Source organism: Triticum aestivum, chromosome 3B, assembly GCF_018294505.1.
Source record: "Triticum aestivum cultivar Chinese Spring chromosome 3B, IWGSC CS RefSeq v2.1, whole genome shotgun sequence".
Classification (NCBI taxonomy): domain Eukaryota; kingdom Viridiplantae; phylum Streptophyta; class Magnoliopsida; order Poales; family Poaceae; genus Triticum; species Triticum aestivum.
The window spans coordinates 847,785,338-847,805,629 of NC_057801.1; the positions used below are offsets into that span (position 1 = coordinate 847,785,338).

Sequence of the window (20,292 nt, forward strand, 5' to 3'; positions counted from 1 at the left end):
AAGCACTTTTGAAATGAGCACATTTTTCAGCCAAAAAATTGACAATTTCGCATTCTGACATGGCTCTGTCACATTTGAAACAAGGAAAGCAAGTGTAAGCCATATTTATAACGTACTAATTCAGCTACATTGTAAAATTGCAGCAATCCGTTTAAATTATTTCTAGATTTGAAACTTTTTTTGTGCATCTCTGGCACTGAGCCCAATTCTCATCGCTGTCAATGGTGTCAACCTGTTCTGTCATCAGAGCGGCAGAAATCCCAAATGGCAGTACCTTGGCCTTCTTGTTGTTGGCACAGTCCCGTACGCTGAGTACTTTTCGGCGTACTTTGTACGACGCGATTCCGATGATCTGTGCTTTTGGTCGTCGAGATACACGCGTACGTACACAAGGAGCAAGCAGGCAGACAAGCTGGTGAATGGATTCTTGACGTCAACTAGTACATGCACATGCACGTACGAAACTATCACGCCGGCTCGTTGATCGCTTAATCAACTCACCGAAACTCACGCACACACGCGAACAGGAGAACACGAGCGATCTATGGCCACAGGACCCTGTCGGTCCTATTGATCTGAGTTCGGTACAAATATTATAGGGGTCTATGTAGATATATATAGAAGCTAGGACAGGCAAGCTAACCAACACGGTTTGAAACTCCAATCCTACTACTACTACTAGTCATATACCTACACGGTGACTTGTTCTGGTCCGAGCCGGACACAGACCCCCATCGTGGTTAATTTTCCAACACTTGTTTCCTTCTGTCCTTGTCTGCCGTTGATGTTGGTGGTTCGACACTAGCCTCTTGGCTTGTGGAATTAAATTAGGTCTTTAAAATTGAAAACACCTAATAGCCACGGTTTTTGGAGCTCTAATTAAATTTGAGGGATGGATTAAAGCTGCTCTAGCATCCAATCCATCGCCGTGTCTTCCATGTTCCAACCATGGCTTTTATGTACGTGTACGATGGACTGCTCTAGCACAAAGTTCCAAGATCCAACCGTCGATGCAGGTCGGATATGAGCTGAGAAACATAATTAATGAGGGCCTCATCTCGTTCGCCGCACACGAAAGACAGATCAAACGCAGTGCTCTAGTCGTTCCTCGTCCGATTCTTGGTCGGGACGATCGAGTCGTGGACGTCGACGAAATTAATCTGCAGTTAGCTCCTCCCACCTGCAACGCCGTTTGGAAGCACACACATGCATGCATGCAAATGGTTCAGTTGAGTGCATGTAACAGGAGGAAGAAACTAAACAGAGTTCATACTTCATACTGACATTGCCCTACGAAAAAGGATCCCCCTTTTATTCCAAAGCAACCAACCGATACATCCAAAAATAGGTGCTGGGGCAGAAGCAGTATAATCACACCAAAAGAAACGAAAGAGAAACAATAAGAGAAAAGAATGCCGACAACGGCGGATCAATGGAAACGAAGAAGCTTCACGACCACTGCGCCCACCGGAGATCTCCCACCAAACTCCAAGGCTCTGAAGCACCGGTACCAATCAGCACCTCCAAAAAGGACCGCGACGATGACGACGCTGCTGTCAAGGGTTTCCCCCAGTACACGACGAGGCGAGAGGAAGGGTTTCCCCGACGCCCTCCAGGAAGGTCTGGCGGCACCTACCGGCGTCTCCGCGTCGGTGTCGGACAGGCCGACAGGGGTTTCCCCCGATCCCAACCTTCACCTCGGATGCTCCAGACCCTGCCACCAAACCGACCACCATCTTGCGCCACCATGGTCAAGAAGCCTCCACGCCGTCTCACCACGGCACCACGAAGTGAGGTCTGCACAACAAGGGATAGGAGCCGGGACTAGGGGTCGCATCACCGTCGGCACGCGGGAGGGCACAACCTCCATCGTCAACGACGGTAGCCGACCGGACACAATAGCAGGAGCATAACAGGCCCGTGGGCTCACAGGCCCGGCCGGGAACTCCATGCCCGTAAAGCTCCCGCCATCGCGCTGCAGCAGGCACGCCGTCGGCATTGCCGCCCCCCGTCCGAGCTGCTCCTCCTCCTCACCACACAGACGACGACGAAGCCACACAGAAGACCGGCCCGCTAGGACCCAGATGGGGCCGGGAGGGCCCAAATCTAGGCCGGGGGCGCGCCTCTGGCCACCGCACGCCAGCACTCCGCCCTGCCGCCAAGGGCAGCACCGCCACCGCACCTACCACCGGCGGAGGCGGCGCAGGGGCAGGAACGGGAGGGGGGGCGGGGAAGAGGGGGGCGGAAAGGCCGGGGCGCGCGAGCCGGCGGCCTGGCGGCGGCGGCGACGGAACCCTAGGGGGAGGGAGCGGGAGATGGCAATCTGTGAGGGAAAGTTCCCCTTATTGTGCCCTGTCTCGAGTTTCATACTGACATTGCAACGCTACAGGAAAAGGAAACACACTAGCTAGGGAAAATGCTGAAAGAATAGTTAATTGGTACCTGATGGCGTTGCAGGATTTGATGAATCGAGCCCTTGATCCACCTGAGAATGAAGAGAAAATAAGTGGGGAAATGATTACTGAGTACTTGGTGAAAAGTAAGGAATTAAAAACAGAGAACCTCGAAGAGAGGAATGGGCACTTGGGAGCACTAGTTGCTGAAAACGGGAATGCGAGAGAGGTGTATACCTGTTCCTATTTGTAGATTTCAATGACGAGACGATTGGGATGGTCTTCCGCTGCGGCCCTCAGAGCCGCATCTGCTTCCTCCACCACCTTATCGCTGGCTTCCCTAAACCAAACGGTAACCTGGACTTTCTCGAGGGAGGGGAGGTGCCCCATGCTTAAATCATTGTCACCACGGCCGATCCACCTAGCTGGGAAGCTGAACTTCAATTCTTTAAGCCTTGGTGCGGCTCCTCGTGGAAATATAGACGGCACAATGGCGATACCACGGAAGTAGCACTTTTCCACACATGGAAATGCATCAGCAGTAACAACAGACTTCTCCATTTCCGTTACCCTCTGGTCCCACTTTACTGACTCATGTTGGGACCAATATCCATCATCGCTTAGATCGAGATAACGAAGGGCTGGCAACGTCCCAAGAAGCAGGATGTCCTCCGGTCGCACTTCACTCACAGTTATTTCCAGATACGACAGGAGAGGAAGCGATGAAGGATTAATCCATGCCGGCAGTGTCCATGCTGAGCAACCTGTAATTAACACTTTACGGAGTTGTTGAGACGGCACCAAGCCTTCGTGCATGAGATTGAGATGTCTCCCTTTGTGACCAGCAATATCTAGCACTTGCAATTTGTGGAGATTATTTAGGGATTCCACCAGAGTTTTAGCTATGCTCTCATCCAAAATTATCAAGAAAATATGGAGCACCCTCAGCTTGGTCAAGTTGCCCAGCTCTTTCGCAACATGGTGATTACACCAGTCATAAGATTGCATTTTACCCACTGCCAACCCCTTTAGCACTTCTAGGGAAGTTAAGTTACCAACCCCAGGCGGGAGCTTCACACTAAAAACCCAGCCAATGTCAAAGTACATCAGACGTTTAAGTCCAAAAACACTTGACGGTATTTCTATTACACTTGTTCCACTAATATCCAGGAGTTGCAAAAACAATAGCTTTCCCATTTCCATTGGAAGCTTCTTACCTCCATAATCTCTCAATCGTAGCTGCCTCAAATGCAAAAAATTCCAAGTATCCAGAGTAGGACAATGTTCTGAATCCAACACACGCAAAACTTGACAGCTTGAAACTTTGAACAGTTGGTCAACATTATCATTTGTGAAAACGGAAATTGATCTTACTTGAGCCATACTGATGGTATCCACTTCTACACTGCTATTTTGGATCGACAATCTTCGGACCTTGCTTTGGGAGTCAGAAATTTTCCTCTTGGTGCCATTCAATATAGTGACAAAGTTCTCTTCACTAGCCAATGAACATATGAGGTCAAGCACCATGTCATGTACACGACAAGCTTTTACTTTCTCTTCGTCATCAATACCTATCGGCTGGATCATACTTCTGTTTACTAACTCATTGAAGTAGCTGTCACCAAGCTCATATAAGCTAGTTTCTTCTTCATCACTATAAACGATACCTTCAGATATCCAGTTCAATATCAACTTGGCTCTGATGATCAGGTGATCTTCTGGAAAGATGCTTAGATACAGTAAACATGGCTTAAGATAAGAAGGTAGATCATAATAGCTGAATAATAATATCTTCTTCATCTCCTTTACATTGCGATTTTCTTTGAGTCCACGGCCAATGGAATGGAGCACCGCATCCCACTGGTCCTTTGTTCTCATCTGGCGGTTATTGGATAGAAGACTTGCTATGGTAATAATTGCTAATGGTATTCCACCACATTTCTTCAAGATGTTTTCAGATACTTCCACCAATTCATGAGGGCATTCTTTCTCATGAGAAAATATTCTTTTGTAGAAAAGCCTTCTTGAGACATCCTCACAAAGAGGTTTCATATGATAAATAATATCATGACTTGAAGAGCAACATGCTTCAGCAACACCGACATTGCGGGTTGTCATGATTAACCGACTTCCAATACTGTTCTTAGAGAAAGCCCGCTTGATAAAATCCCACGCACTTTCATCCCACGTGTCATCAATTACCATGAGGCACCTATAAAAATATTTGTGAGAGTTAGTTGACAAACCAATTAATGAAGATATATGTAAGAGTTTTTTTTATAAGGACAGACTATGGGCTATATGTCGGGTAATGGACCATAGTAAACCCTACGGATTCACATGAACAGTGTAAACCTACAGAATAAATCTAGAATGCGCTATAAGGATGTGTATGCACCAATGTGACATGGTGTTGATTTTACTAGACGAAATGACTATCGATCAATAGTATGAAAAAACAAGCATACCTCTTTTCATCAAGGAATTCAATGAGTTCGTCGATGAGATGCTTTTCTTCTCGTTTTGACATTATATATGTTTGAATACCTGACCTTGTCGAGTTCAAAAAGAATGTCCTTCAAGATTTTCTTCATGTTGGGATTCTGAGAAACCGACACAAAAGCACTGCAATCAAATTGCAGTTTGATCTTGTCATACACCATTTTAGCAAGAGTTGTCTTGCCTAACCCACCAAATCCAACAACAGAGACCATCTTCAACGGATTCTTTGACCAATCATCACCATCAAGCAACATATTGATCACCTCATCTCGTGGCTTTTCAATGCCGACGAGCTCTGTCACATCTGTGTACATAGCCTTGATGCGAGGGTCAACACTAGCCCCAGCACCGGCGCCCAGCGCCTCCAGCTTGTACCTTTGGCGCAGCTCAGCCAACTGTTTAGCTTGACGAACCGCTTCTTCTAGAGCATCGGAGATTCGATGGAGATCTTTACCCTTCTTGAACAATCTGCCAGTCTTCTTTAGTAACTTCTTCACTCTATTCTTCGGGTTGGCAGATCCATTGCCCAGGCGCAGCACGAAGGCGTCGACGATGTCCTCCATTTGGCAGGCCAGGTCCCTCACCATTCCAGCCCAGATCTTGACCTCCTCGTCAAGCTCCTCAGGCGGCACCCTCGCCACCTTGCCAAGAGCAGCGTGCATCAGCTTCAACTCCTTGTCGAGAGTGTCGACGCCTTTCCTCACGCGCTTCTCCAGGGTGAATTCGCCTGCGAGCAGGCCCCCCAGCTTCGGGAGGAGGGGGCGGATGGCCAGCATGGCGAGCTCCATGGCTAGACCTCTATGGGTGTGAGATTGTGCTAGTGTTTCGGCAGTGTGAGCGGAACAAGGCTGGTTACAAGGTATGCTCTCACAGTGTGCTATTCGTCTGCTGGTGTAGAGGAGAAGATGTGAAAGTGGGTTGAGATAGGTGATTTGCCCTAGGTTTTGGGGTGTGGTAAAGATGGATTATTCATTGATGCAACACAGCTTTTGGGGTATTGGTAAAAGCGGTCACGCGCAGCCACGTGAGATGTGTCTCTCCCTCTATACAAGAACACGCGACAAATGGCCTTGGATGCTGCCTGGATTACTGGGTAGTCAGGTCGGCAATTAGTTGAATAAATACTACCTGCCAAATTGCACAAACGGTAACATCAGAGAGAGAGAGAGAGAGAGATTACTACAACCGATGCACCATCACATGCACTGAAAAGGTACTACTTGAATACATTTTTTAGGGTATATACTACTTGAATGGATCAAAGCTGCAGCTAGTTAGATGTAATGACACTATTATACTCTTTGTCTGGTCTGGTTAGTTCCTGAGACCTAAAAAAGAGCACATAGGCTTTTTGAGATTCAAATTTTACCAAAAAATTAACGAATAAAATGTGGGTTATGTATAAAAAATATACCATCTTTTGTGAAGAAAAATGTATACCGTTAAGTTTGTATCTGAAAACAAATTCAATAGTATTTTTCTTAAGTTGCAAGATTTGTGTATATTACTATTTAGTAGTAATAAACTAGTCAGTTAAAAATAAAAAAAATACTTGAACAGAGCAGTTCATAAATGAATAGTGTGCGAGAGGCTACATCGAGATAAAATTGTCACAGAGGAAAGTATTGCTCCTCGTCATCAATACCAGTGGCGGCGTCGGCAAGTTGGTGATTTGGGAGGGGCATTCGAGCACCGAGAGAAGGTGACGTCAATATCGTGGCACACCACTAGTGTCAGAGGTAGGCATGTAACAGCTGGTACTCATCGTCGTGAGGGAACTGCTCGACACACATGCAATGCCTCATGTGATCGCCGTGCAACTGGTACATGCCCTCACATTTTTCACCGGTGCCACCATTGTCCTCCGACTTCACCTCCTCATCGGAAGGCATCAAGATCCTGATGGACTCATCAAGATGGTGGCGTTGGTTGGCAAACCCTATTTAATGTTCAACGCATCAAGAAAACCAATAGGCAGTAATGCATATGCGTTCATAGGCCAGCCCATTATGGGATCTCTATTGTTTTCATGTTTTCCGTTCCTCCTTTTTTCATTTTCTGTTCTTTTTTTCCAGTTTTGTTCTTACTTTTTTGTTGATTGTGTTTTTTTAATTCTTTTTGGAAAACACTGTTTCCACATTATATGAACACATCTTATCCGGACGTGTATGAACAATGTTTTTCAATCATTGAACATTATATTCAACAATAAAATTCCGAGCTTCTAAACAATCCTGTATAGCTTTCAGCAAAAAATCCGAACAAAAACTCTTTAACTTTCAGCTTTTCTTGCCATGAAAAGGGGATAATGAAGAGAGAAGCAATAGATGTGTGGGAGGGCCGCGTGAATTAGTGTCTCAACCATGAAGGGGACGTCACGTTGCACCACACTTGAGCAAAGGGGAAAGAGGAGCAAGACCGTGGACGCAGTCATTCGTGTAAGAGCAAACCTAGATACTGTTTAATGCATTTATAAAGTAGTATAAATTATGTACAGTTCTTTTTCCGTCAACTAATTTTATCCTCATTTATAGATTTAACTAAAATGGAACAAAATTAGAAAAGGTAAAGATAACTAGAAACATGTATGCAGCAAGTATTAGTAATTCACCCCGTCAGTTAAATTAAGACGACAAATGTATGCGCGCCCATTAAATTAAGAGGTTAAGTATGTACGATGGACATGGTAACAAGATGGTCCATAATTAAAAGATAGTAGTATCAGATTCATCGCATCCCATCCCATCCCACTACGCTCAATGCACACCCAGCAACGGGAAGCATCCTAATAAACAGTTAAACTCGTAGTTCCAAGCTAGCTGCATCAAACTAACTAGTTAGGAAAGCCAATCTAGTAATCATCAGCTACAAAAGAAAAGCATGAATATATAGACATCACAGCCCGCCCAAAGGTCATGAATGTTCAATTTGTGTAGAGAGTTCGTCCGCCGCCTTCCTCCGGCGGCTCACCTCCGCCGACGACCTTGGCCGTCGGTGGTGAGGGGGGTCACCGGATCTTCATGTGTGGATCGTGTAGTTTTTTAGATTAAAACCTAGTAGCTTAAGTTTTTTGGGTCGTTCTTCGTCTTGGCTTCGGCGATGGCGTTGACTGCGCTGAAAAAAGAAGCTTCAGATCCTTCGCCATCGAGGTGGTCTGTCCTATGGTTGAGGATGGAGTTGCAAACCAGTCTGTTTAACGAGGATGGCGTGGCGGTGGCGGCATCCTTATGGTGGACTTGTGTCCTCTGACTCCAACATTGCGATGGTGTTTGCTCCAGCACCGGCGCGGAGCCTGGGAGGTAGTTTAGGAGCAGATGAAGATTGTGGACTACAACGGTGACATCTGGAAGATGGCGGATTGTGTGGTAGGTTTGTGGTTGGTCGCAGGCAGGTACGGTCTCCTCTTCCCACGTTTTAGTCATGTAGGGTGCCAGATCTGGAGTTCGACGATGTGTCTGGGGTGTTGCCTCAATCTGATTCGTTTAAGGCAATGGCTTTGTCTTTGGCGAGACACCTTGAGGGTCTGCAAAGCTGCATATCCGCAATAAAGCTGTGTCGAGCGCGGGTCAGAAGATAATCTGACATTTTTTTTCCTTTGGTTGTTGTTGTGGTTGTGCTAGAGGTAGGTGTTGCACGTTGGTGTCAAGCTCAAGGGATTTTTCTGTCTTGATTGTAATTCTCTTTCTTGGCTGGTGTTCCTTTGTACAAAGGCTAGCTGCACCAAACTAACTAGTTAGGAAAGACAACAAGCTTAGCAATCATCAGCTACAAAAGAAAGGCATCGCAGCCTGCCTGCAAAGGTCATGAATGTTCAGTCGGTCTGGATGAATGAATCACACACACTATGTATGTTGGGAGTCAAGCCGATGCGTCAAAGCCCCACTGGAATTCTTAGAACAGCAAATACCACGCACAAAAATAGCTTGCTGTGAATCGGTCAGCGAAGCAGAATCGGATAGCTAGCACACTTGGAAGCACGACGTGACGGTCCAGCATGAGGATCCTCTACCGTTCGGCAGCCTGCCGTTCTACCACTGACATGTGGGCCTGTGGGAAACCTGGCCATAAATGGATCTGGTTGAGTTGGGGGGAAAGGAGGAAGATTGGGGGGTCTAGAGAGCAACAATGGCGGATTTACGAACAAGCGGGGTTCAAATCTGCGAAATGGGGAATAATCCCCTCTCTTCATAACACCGGTGGATGCCCAAAGAGGTTTCCCCCTGCGCCAGAATTCAGACGCCGTCAACAGCGACGAGACATAGCAGCCATGGTCCAGATTGAGGTTGCCCTCCCCTTTTGAGGCGCAGCAGACCTGTTGTGGTTTGATCCAGATTGATATGCATGCCGCCGGGACTGGCGTTGAACCTCATATTTTTTCCATGACCAAGAGGCAAATAAATTTGTAACTCGCTCTTCGGCTAAATAAAACAAGAAAACTATATTGAGCATGGAAACATGCACCCAGCAAACTTAAAAGGTTGAGCATGTATGACCAACATGATGAAACAAAATTAAGAGGTTGAGCATGTATGATGAAACAAAATCAATGGTCCTAGGCTGTGCTAAGCTACCACCACAAACTAAACCAATGCCATATAACAAAACAAAAAAAAGACAGTATCCAACCCCTCCACTACTTCTGTAATTACACCTCAGTGACAAACCACCCTCCATACCCAGCAAGAGAGCTCACCCATCCTAAATGGGCAAAACAAGTAAATTATTTCTAGTTATGATCGATCTGCACCAAAGTAGGAACCCAATCTAACAATCATCAGTTACAAAAAGGGCATGAATGTATAGGTAGCACAGCCTGCACATGTCAAATATCTTGAGAAGAAAGTCCATGCTCGCTCGCCAAATCATGCAACGATGGAGCTGATCCGATGCGCTACAATGGTATTCCAGCTCCATCCACTCCACGCCCCAGTGTAATTTTCAAAATGACAAATACCAATAGAATTTCAGTCCCATCAAAGCCCCAGTAACATATAATCAATACTGAATACCATCTGCCAATCCTATTCTATCAGACCATGTCTTTGCAGTGACAGGAAGCTGCCTTCCATCCATGTTTGGCCCACCGTTACCAGTCAGCAAAGCGGAACCGGTTAGCTTAATTGCATTGGGGTAAGGTAATGTACAAGATCTACCGGACCATCATCTATATCAACCTACGCTGCCGGAACCCCTTGGTGAAGTGAGGCTGCATCAGCTTGATGTACAATCCATTCATCTGCACCAGCGAGTCGTGCGTCCCTTGCTCCACGATCTTGCCACCGTTCAGCACCACGATGTTGTCCACGTGCTTCATCATGGCCGTCCTGTGCGCGATGAGGATCGTCGTCTTGTTCCCCATGATCAACGTGTCAAGTGCCTCCTGCACCACCCTGCTTGACTCGGACTCGATGGCGGAGCTGGCTTCGTCAAGCAGCACAATGGGCGCGTTCTTCAGCACGACGCGGGCGATGGCAATCCGCTGCTTCTGCCCAGGTGTCAAGTCCACTCCACGCATTCCCACGTGCGTGTCGTAGCCATGAGGCAGGCTGCTGATGAAATGGTGAGCGTTTGCTATCCTGGCAGCCTCCTTCATCTCGGATTCTGTAGCGTTGTGTCTTGCGTATATGATGTTCTCTCTTATGGTTGTGGAGAATATGACAGGGTCCTGAGGAACCAGCCCCATGTGGCTCCGCAGCCATCTCACATTGAACAACTTCAAGTCACGGCCATCCAGCAAAACTTGGCCAGCAGTGGGGTCATAGAACCTCTCGATCAAGGAAATTATCGTGCTCTTCCCTGACCCAGATACACCCACCACAGCGATAGTCTGTCCTCCATTGACTTTAAGGCTGAAATTACTCAAAACCATCATCTCAGGGCGAGTTGGGTAGCAGAAATCAATACTCCTGAACTCAATGCTCCCATACACATTGGGGGGTTTCAGGCCACTGGCATCATCTGGATCAATCTTGGGTACACGGTCAATGATCTCAAAGACTGAGGTCAGGGATTTCCGACGCTTGAGGATGTATGGAGCAAGGCCAAATGGTTCCACCAGTGCAAAGGTCGCAAAAGAGAAGACGATGTACTCTTTGAGTGCTGTTACCAGGCTGAGATGCCCAGCCTTCACAGCTACGGCTGTATACCACAGCAGAAGCGCATTGCAGGCGAAAAGAAGGAACTGAGAGAAGCCAAAGGCAAAGCCAATGCCCATCCCATGAACAAAGCTTTTTGTGAGAATACTTCCAAGCTGCAATCTGTAAAGCTCCATTATTTTGTTACCAGCACAGAATGCCACCACAGTATAGATATTCCTGACTGCATCTTCAAGAACTAAAGACGCTTTCCTGTGCATCTCCTGAATTCCTCTAGAAAAGCCAGAAAGCCACATTTTCTGCAAAAAAGAAAGGAAGAATCCGAGTATCAGCCCCATTGTACAGTTTAATAAGAGCTCAGTAAGAACTTACTCAAAAGTAATGCAACTATGGATTAAATAGTGTACTTGAACTTGAATGGGCCGGGAAGAGAAAAGTAAAAGCAGTTAAAATAATTACCAACGATACTGACATAGTCTCCTAGACTGTAGACACACTAGTAGACCATTGACTGCATAAGGTGGTATACCGATCGAAAGTAACTTTTTGTAAATGGGGATATGAATGAAAATATAGCTGGACTAGTATAGCAGCCTTATGTCCACCTATTGAAAGACGTTATGCCGTTCCAGAGAAAATTTGGTCGACACAACGCCAACTCCGTAATGTCATATTGTGCAAATCTGAGTTCAGTTTTGAGTAAACCATGTAGAAAAATATTTGTTTTCATACAAAGCTACTGCCAAATTAATGATGACAGGGACATCTGCTAGTAAAGTGCCTCAACAAAGAAGAAGTTGTACAGCTATTGTACAGATAACGCAAGAACAGCAAGCCTGTGACACTAGGAAGCGCACTCATTCTTCAACAGAGCTGTGAAGTTAAGCATCTTGTTCTATAAATTTGGTTATGTTGTGCATGTCGTTGTTTTAGCAGCCCAGGTATGGCGGGGGGTATTAGGAGGTTGCTTTACTTGGAAGTTGGAACGTTGCTAGAGAGATGCCATCAGAGCACTATCAAGTATTGCAAGTGGCAGGTAATGAGGACACCAACAGATATATCAATATCATGAAAACATGATTCCAGTTTCAATGTACCTCGTACTTGGACACGGTTTGAACCTTACCAAGAAATAACTAAACAAATCGTGTAAACTGTAACAATGTAACATAACATAGATATATTCGTACATGCAAAACAGATGCTTCAAAACAAATAGCCTTACAATTGTCAGGAATCAGAATGATGAAATTTGATGAGGGCTAACCTGTGCGACTGCAGAAATCACAAGGATAGGCAAGGTTGCGAGTGCAACAAGAGCAACCCGCCATTCTAGCAGCATACCAAGAAGAAGTGCCACAAAAATAGCTGATGTATCTTGGATGAATATAGAAAGCCTGTTGCTGAAAGCAGCACGAACAAAGGTTGCATCATTTGCAAGTCGCATTGACAAAATGTCCGCACTGTTCTCCTCATCATCAAACCATCCGACTTCATTGCGTAGAATTGCTGGAATGCAGTAAAGGGGCAGCAATCACAGATCAGTCTTCGGCAGTACAAGGACATTTTTTATACTAAATTACTAATACTAAGCTACGATGTTAGAACATTGTAGCATTATTCAATGCATTAGATATTGATGAGATGTGCTTCATGTAACGGGGATATTATGCCAAGAATATGTTACAAAAGGAAGGTTTGCACCATCAAGGACGCAAGAATGAAACTTTCATTACATACCTGAAAACATCATCCTTCTTACACGCTCAGTCATTTTCTCTCCCATTATACCAAAATAGAAGTGTTGCAAGAAGTTAGCCAGCACAGTAATTATACCCATGCCAACAATGAAGGAGCAGTACTTGTTCACTTCATCATGTACATCGCGGACACCTATTCTGTAGTATGCCACCAGTATTAAGGATATCGCATAAGCAAGAAGAGGATTAAATGAACCAAAGCACGCAGCACCAGCACTCCCCAGCAGAGCATAAAAATACTCTGTAAGGCTAAGCTCAGCAAGCTTCCAAAATGATGGAGCCTTTGTTTGATGCTTCTTTGATGGATCAGAACGAAAATTATCGAACATATCAAGAGTTCGGCTGAAAGTTTTTGAGTGGGAACGCTCATTTTTTGGATCAGAAGTCAATAATGGTGATATTGGTGATTCTGGATCTGAAGTATTTGAAGACTGCCGGTGTAGGGGAACATCGATTTTGGGAAGATCAGGCAATTTCATCTCGAAACTATCCTGCCTTTTGATGGATGGAGCTCTCTCAGAAGGAACCATAGGTAGTCTGATTTCTGCCATTTGCTCTGAAGGAGGACTCTGAATGTTTGGCGACTCACGCGAGTTAGGGTTGGCATCAGAATTTCGGAATGCAAGAAAACCATGTGTTTTCTGAAGTGAAGGTGATTTTGACATGATAGGAGAAGATGACTCCTGGAAACTGTGGCTTGCTGATGATTCCCGTTCAATTTGGAAGGAGCTGGGCTCTTTGTAGTTTCTCATAGGTGTCCTGAAACAGTTCAGGAGAAAAAGATCAACAGACAAAACAAATATGCACTTCAAAGGACCAACAGAACTTAATAAATCTATGAAACAAATATTATGCCTGTTGGAGCAGACATGAAGAACAAACATTTTATGATAGCTGAGCAAAATAAATACTCCCTCTGCAAAGAAACATAAGATTGTTTAGATCGCTAAAGTAGTGATCTAAACGATCTTATATTTCTTTACAGAGGGAGCAGTTAAGATCATACAGTAGGTGTATACAAGAAACAGAATTACATCAATTTAAAGCTAATGGTGCAATAAATAGTTCAGAGCTTACAGTAGGTAAGGTACAAGGGACTGAAATTGTGTAACTAAAACAATTTCAGAAGCCCACGATATGTGGTGTATGAAATAAGCATTCAAAACTAAGAGCTCTTCTGCAAGCTAAGAGGCCAGTTATACATATTGCTCGACACAAGCAGCCCAATCAAAACATATATGTGCATAACTTAGATGTTTTATCATGTAGGTCACATGTGTAGTAAAAATAAATTTTGTACATATCAAATGGATAGATGAGTGAGACCAGGAATCAATGAGCAAATTCCACCTCAACGTCATCTGTCCATATTACCATATAATATGAAAATAAAATACCACTGGTGCAAATGAATTACCATCTTTATTCTTTATTCGGTGAACAGAAACTCAGAGATAGATGTTACAAACAAATAAAGCAGCAAGAATGGGGAAATATCACCAAAACATTGGACATAAATCAGACAAAATTTAACATGGTATGGAACACGATACCGACAAAAATAAAGCATGGATTCCCGAAACTACTAAAACAGTAAAGATATAACAACTCAGCCATGAAATGTGAAGTGGCAGCCCCGTACAAGCAGATTTATTTTCGATCACTGCATCAATATACAAACTCAAACAAAAATAAACAGCAGCTGTTCACCAAACAAGGATCAGGAAGTTCTACACCAACATACAAGTTCTATTTCCAGGGAACTACTGAATTGCTAGTTGCGCAAGAGATGATGCACTGACCTTTTCGGAAGTTTTGCTGCTTCCTCACACTTAAGAAGTTCAGCATAAAGACCATCAAGATTTAACAATTCTTCATGTGTCCCCATCTCAACAAGTTGGCCTTCCTCCATCACTGCTATATAATCAGCATTCCTGATAAGGCTGAGACGTCTAGCTATGATGATAGTAGACCTCCCGAGCATCAAAACATCTAGTGCTTCCTGAACAGCTTTCTCAGCCTCAAAATCAAGAGCGCCAGTAACCTCATCCAGCAAAAGAATTGATGGATTTGAGAGCACAGCACGAGCAATGGAGAGCTTTATCTTTTGTTCTTCAGTCAGCGAAAGCCCAGCACGGCCAACCTATTTCATATTAGTTCAAATTAAACAACATGTCAGAACTGTAAAAATAAATAAAGAAATTGCCGTTCCAGCAACTTCTAAGATAAAGGCAGCAAGGTACCTGAGTTTCATATCCTTTTTCTAGCGAACTGATGAAAGTGTGTGCATGAGCTGTTTTGGCTGCCTCCTCAATCTGGTCAGTTGTAGCAGATCTTCCATATGCGATATTTTCCCGAATGCTCAAGCTCAACAATGCTGGTTCTTGGGTCACAAGTCCTATTTGGCTTCTTAACCACTCTAGCTTCAAGTTCTTTATATTTTCCCCATCCAAAAGTACTTCACCTGTAACACATAACAACGAGTAAACAATAAGCACAGTTGAGGTGACAAGATAATAGAAAAAATAGCTTGCAACTATAATACCTATGGAACCCAAATAAAAATATAATACCTAAGGTTGGGTCGTAGAATCGCTCCATGAGAGGTATTATGCTGCTTTTTCCTGAACCATTTCTACCAACAAGAGCAACAGTCTTTCTAGCAGGTACAGTAAGGTAGAAGCCACTTAAGATGGGGATTTCTGGACGGGAGAGATAACTGAAGTAGACATTACGAAACTCGATGTTGCCTTGTACTGAATTTAAGGTACAGCCATCCTGGTTTACAGTAGAAGTTGAACGGCTTATCATTTCATAGAGTCTGTATGCAGCTATACGCCCTTGCTCGAAAGAATAGAAGTTCGTTGCTGCTTGATTGAGTCCACTATAAACAATTAAGAGCACTGGGTAAGATGATTATCAGTGTAAAAGTGTAGAAGTAAGGAAATTGTTACAATCAACATGCTTACAGTCCACTCAGAATAATAGCAAACAGGGCAACTACAATTTCACCACCATTGGCTCTTCCACGCAAAATAAGGAATCTCCCGACCCAAAGTTGTAAGGCACAAGAACATATGGCGAGCCCATATGTAAATCCGAGACCAAGACCTTGCACCAGACTTATCAGAATCCCATAGCGCAGAGTCGCTTGAAGCGAAGTAGCATAAGAATACTTTGCCAGGGTCTCATTTGTGAAGGAGTACAAAGTCCTGATGTATAAGATTGCCTGCAAAACAAGCACTGCTCAGCTGGATATACGACTTCATTTGCAGTTGGCTGATGGATGCAACTCTAAAAAACAAGCATGCTTAATTTGCAACTAAAGTGCCCCATGCCAACATTATCAATAGAAACAGCAGTTGACATGTTTTATTCTCTTATTATAAGTTCACAGGAAAGTTAGATATACCTGCTCAGCAATGCTTGCTGCCTCACCATACGCATCCTGAATATTTTCTGCCAGCCTATGGAGAAATATGTTTGATATTCCTCCTGCAGCAACAATGAAGGGTCCAGTAGCCAATGTCAAAAGAGCTATTTGCCAACAGTTCAACAAACCAATGACAAGTCCGCCAAAAAATGTAGCCATATTGTGGATGTAGTTTCCAACCTAAAAATAACACAATTCAAAACAATTCAATGGACCATACAATGGCAAGATAAAATTCAAAATGATCAATGGACCATATAAGGCATAATGATTCGATAGACCATATGGCCAGAAGATAATTAAGCATGCAATTCATTATCCACAGTTAAAAAGGTTAATCATAACACTGAATGGATCATATAGCAGCAAGATAAACTATAGTAAGGTTCAATAGACTATAGAGCAGATATGTAACACAATTCATTATCAATGACTAAGAAGGTTCAGCAATGAAAACTCACTTTCTCACTCAGGGCAGACTGAATGAGCAAGACATCACTAAGCACTTGACTAACAATATCGCCATTGTTTCCATAGGTATCAAAGAAACTCATGTCTTGGTTTAACAAGACTTGGACATACTTTGACCTTATCACTGCTGTCTGCCTTTCCCCAGTCAAAATCCAGCATGAAACCTCTGTAAATATAGCAGACTTATTGAAATTTGGTAAACATACAAGGACCGTTTAGTGATTTTGATAAGTCGATGCAGCCTCATCTTACCTATCCATCCAGCAAAGAACACACCAATGGCTATATAGAGGAAGTATAAAGCGTGCTGCAGAGCCAACAACAAAAAGGGTGACTTGTAAAACACAAAGACAAATAATCTGGTAGAGAAAAACTATTATAGGCAGACAGCAAGACAAGTGAATGATAGACAAACATTTTCTCGTACAAAAGACTGCTAATATGCAGTATTTAAGCGTAGCGTGGCAAATTACAAAATTGATAAGTGAGCGCTAACATTTGTGCAGAAAAGTGTGACAAAGTTACAAGTTTCCCATAGACATGCAAAGGTTCATGCAAACAAAATTTCAAGCATGACCTTGTGAAAATTCACGAGAGTGATTTTCTTCTTCCATATGGATTTGTAGAAAGTGTGATTTGCATTCAAATTCACATACAAACAAGTGAAATAGAAAATTAATCAGGTAAACATAAGTAGAAAATCATAATAGCAAGTTGGGGTTCCAAATTGAGATTGTATGAGCTCAGCACAATAATGCAGTAAGATCAATTACAGAGCATAGTCAGATCATATTGGATCGAAATAAATAGCATTACTTAAACAGATGTGTCTATCATTTTTCGAAAACCATAAAAATGAATTATCAGAAGCAATAAAGATATGCAGCCAGCCCGCACAGCGAGCACGTCGGACATCATGATCTGGTTGGAGAAGAGCCATCCAGATTTTGGTTGACACGAACTTTGGTGGTATCCATCGAATTGTAAGCAGAAAGCAACAATTACTACTTTTACGTCGTCTAGCCCAAAGTAGAACACATGCGCTTGGCCACTACTGAGTGGGGCGAGCATGCAGGCCTCAAATGGTTAAACCTACTTAAATGGTCATCCTAACTAAATTCCTTTGTCGGTATTCCATCCAGACAAAATGCTATAATTCCTTCCCTTTAAAGCAAACACATGCAGCACATTCAGCCCCAGCAAATAGAATAAGTATGATGACCATAATCTTGTAAAGCCAAGTAGCAGGCATGAATAAATAACTACTGCTTACCAAATATCAGAACATCAATTATAATCTATATTAACAGTACATATCGATTATAATTTATATTGACAGTAGCACCTAAAAAAGAACAGTACAGGACTTGAACAGCACATTTTCGCATTCAGTCCTAAGCACGTGATTTAAGCAGATTTCTCCGTAGCATCATCTTCAGGAGTTGAAAACTATAAAAATGTATTATCAGAAACTAATGAAAGATATGCGGCTAGTCACGCACAGCGAGCATGCCGGACGTCACAACCTGGCTGGAAACGAGCCATCCAGATCTGGCAGTACATCATTGAATTGTATGCGGAAAGCGACGGGTACTACTTTTGGGCACGTCGTGCACGCCTTACCCCTTTCGTGTCGTCTAGCCCAAAGAAGAACCCATGCGCTTGGCCGTTACCGAGCAGGGCAGGCACACAGGACTCAAATGGCTAACCCTATTTAAATGGTCATCCTGAACTAAATTCTCTTGTCGGTATCCCATCCACAAAATGCTTCCACTCTACTTAAACAGTCATCCTAACTAAATTCCTTTGTCGGTATTCCATACAGACAAAATGCTATAATTCCCTTCCTATAAAGCAACCCATGCAGCGCATCCAACCCAGGCAAAGTATGATGGCAATAATCTCGTAAAGCTAACTAGCATGCATGAGTAAAGAACTGTGACTTGCGAAACATCAGAACATCATCGATTGCAGTTTACATGAACAGCGCACCAGGACTCTAACAGTACCAATTCACATTCAGTCCTAGGCACTTGATTTAAGCGGATTTCTCCTCTTTGAGCAAATCGGGTAGAAATAAAATGAAACTAGTAGCACAAATGTCCTAATAGGCTAATATGCACAAGTGAATCCAGATTGTTCACTACGAATAAGTCGTGATGGCAATAATCTCATGAAGCCAAGTAGCAGGCATGAATAAAGAGCAAACATCAGAACATTGATTATAATTCATATGAACAGTACGCCAGGACTAAGACAACACATCTTCACATTCAGTCCTAAAGCACTTGATTTAAACAAATTTCTCCCTAGGATCATCTCTTCTGTTTGAGCAAATTAGGCAGAAATAGAACGAAACTAGCACAAATGTTCTAAGCGAACCCAGATTGCCAACTACACCCAGGTACTGCAGGAAAACCATAAATATATAGCATTACTTAAACAGATGCATCTATCACTTTTCAAAAACCATAAAAATGCGTTATCAGGAGTAATGAAAGATATGCGGCTAGCCACGCACATCGAGCATGTCGGACGTCATGATCTGGTTGGAAAAGTGCCATCCGGATCTGGCAGGACATCATTGAATTATATGCGGAAAGCGACAAGTAGTACACAGGACTCAATTGGCTAACCCTGCTTAAATGGTCAACCTGAACTAGATTCTCTTGTCGGTACCCCGTCCACAAAACGGCTTAACCCTACTTAAACAATCGTCCTTACGAAATTCCTTTGTGGGTATTCCGTCCAGACAAAATGCTATATATTATAATCCCTTTCCTATATGCGGCGCATCCAACACCGACAAATTATGATGCCAATAATCCCGTAAAGCTAAGTAGCACGCACGAGTAGAGAACTGTGACTTGCCAAATATGAGAACATCACCAATTACAATTTACATCTACAGTACACCAGGCAGCTAAAAAACACAGTACATCAGAACAGCACTTGACAGTAGCAAATCTCTCCATAGGATCATCTCCTCTTCTGTTTGAGCAAGTTAGGCGGAACTATCACAAATGTTGTAACCGAATCCAGTACCCAGCTAGCTACCGAAACATGGAGCCGGCATGGCAGTGAGAGTGAGATCTGCGGCTGCTGCGGGGGGGGGAAGACGGGGCGTGCGCGCACCTGCTTGATGTCGCGGAAGAGCTGGTCGGTGTGGCGGCCGTGGAGGGAGTTGATGGCGCGGCCGAAGAGGTGGAGGTAGACAACGAGCGCAACGCCGTGGGCGGCGGCCGCGGCGCCGCCCGCGGCCATGAGCGCCCAGTCGAGGCGGTCGGCGCAGGCGAAGAGGCGCTTGAAGGGCACCGCCGCGGGCGGCGGCTCGGGGTCCTCGCCCTCGGCCCCCTCGTCGTCGCCGTCGCCGTCCTCGGGGCCCGCGCCGCCGTCGGGGTGGCGGGGCGGGCCGTCGCCGCCGGGGCCGCCGACGCCGAATGCGTCGGCGGCGTAGGGCGAGGGCGACTCCGGCGGCTCGGAGGTCTCGGAGACCGGCGTGAGCGGCTGCACGTGCGGCGGGGACCAGCCGAACAGCCCCCGCGACACCATGCCCGGCTAGGGTTCGGGCCGCTGCGCCGGGCTGGGGCGACCGGAGGAGTCTGTGCCGGGTGGCTGGCCAACGGCTACTGGGT

The 20,292-nt window shown here is 44.5% G+C and overlaps 1 protein-coding gene and 1 pseudogene across 1 annotated transcript; both read right to left on the minus strand.

Annotated features, from left to right (window-relative positions):
• Positions 1-741: 741 nt before the first annotated feature.
• On the minus strand, positions 742-5,816 carry LOC123072895 (disease resistance protein RGA5-like; annotated as a pseudogene).
• A 3,650-nt stretch (positions 5,817-9,466) lies between these two features.
• Positions 9,467-20,286, minus strand: LOC123072896 (ABC transporter B family member 20). Its single transcript, XM_044496565.1, has 11 exons — positions 19,793-20,286; positions 16,910-16,964; positions 16,648-16,823; positions 16,166-16,366; positions 15,723-15,982; positions 15,327-15,637; positions 14,997-15,217; positions 14,556-14,896; positions 12,734-13,512; positions 12,261-12,502; positions 9,467-11,292 (listed from the first exon to the last, which is right to left on the minus strand). Exons 1-11 carry the CDS (start codon positions 20,207-20,209, stop codon positions 10,063-10,065), a joined length of 4,233 nt encoding a protein of 1,410 aa, XP_044352500.1. The 5' UTR covers positions 20,210-20,286; the 3' UTR covers positions 9,467-10,062.
• Positions 20,287-20,292: the final 6 nt, after the last annotated feature.

Excerpts from the sequence above, each read along its gene's own strand:
- LOC123072896 (XM_044496565.1), bottom strand. The coding sequence starts at position 20,209 with ATGGTGTCGCGGGGGCTGTTCGGCTGGTCCCCGCCGCACGTGCAGCCG. Across the intron at positions 12,503-12,733 it reads AAGAAGGATGATGTTTTCAG|CAATTCTACGCAATGAAGTC; the intron begins GTATGTAATGAA and ends ACTGCATTCCAG. Across the intron at positions 11,293-12,260 it reads TGATTTCTGCAGTCGCACAG|AAAATGTGGCTTTCTGGCTT; the intron begins GTTAGCCCTCAT and ends TCTTTTTTGCAG.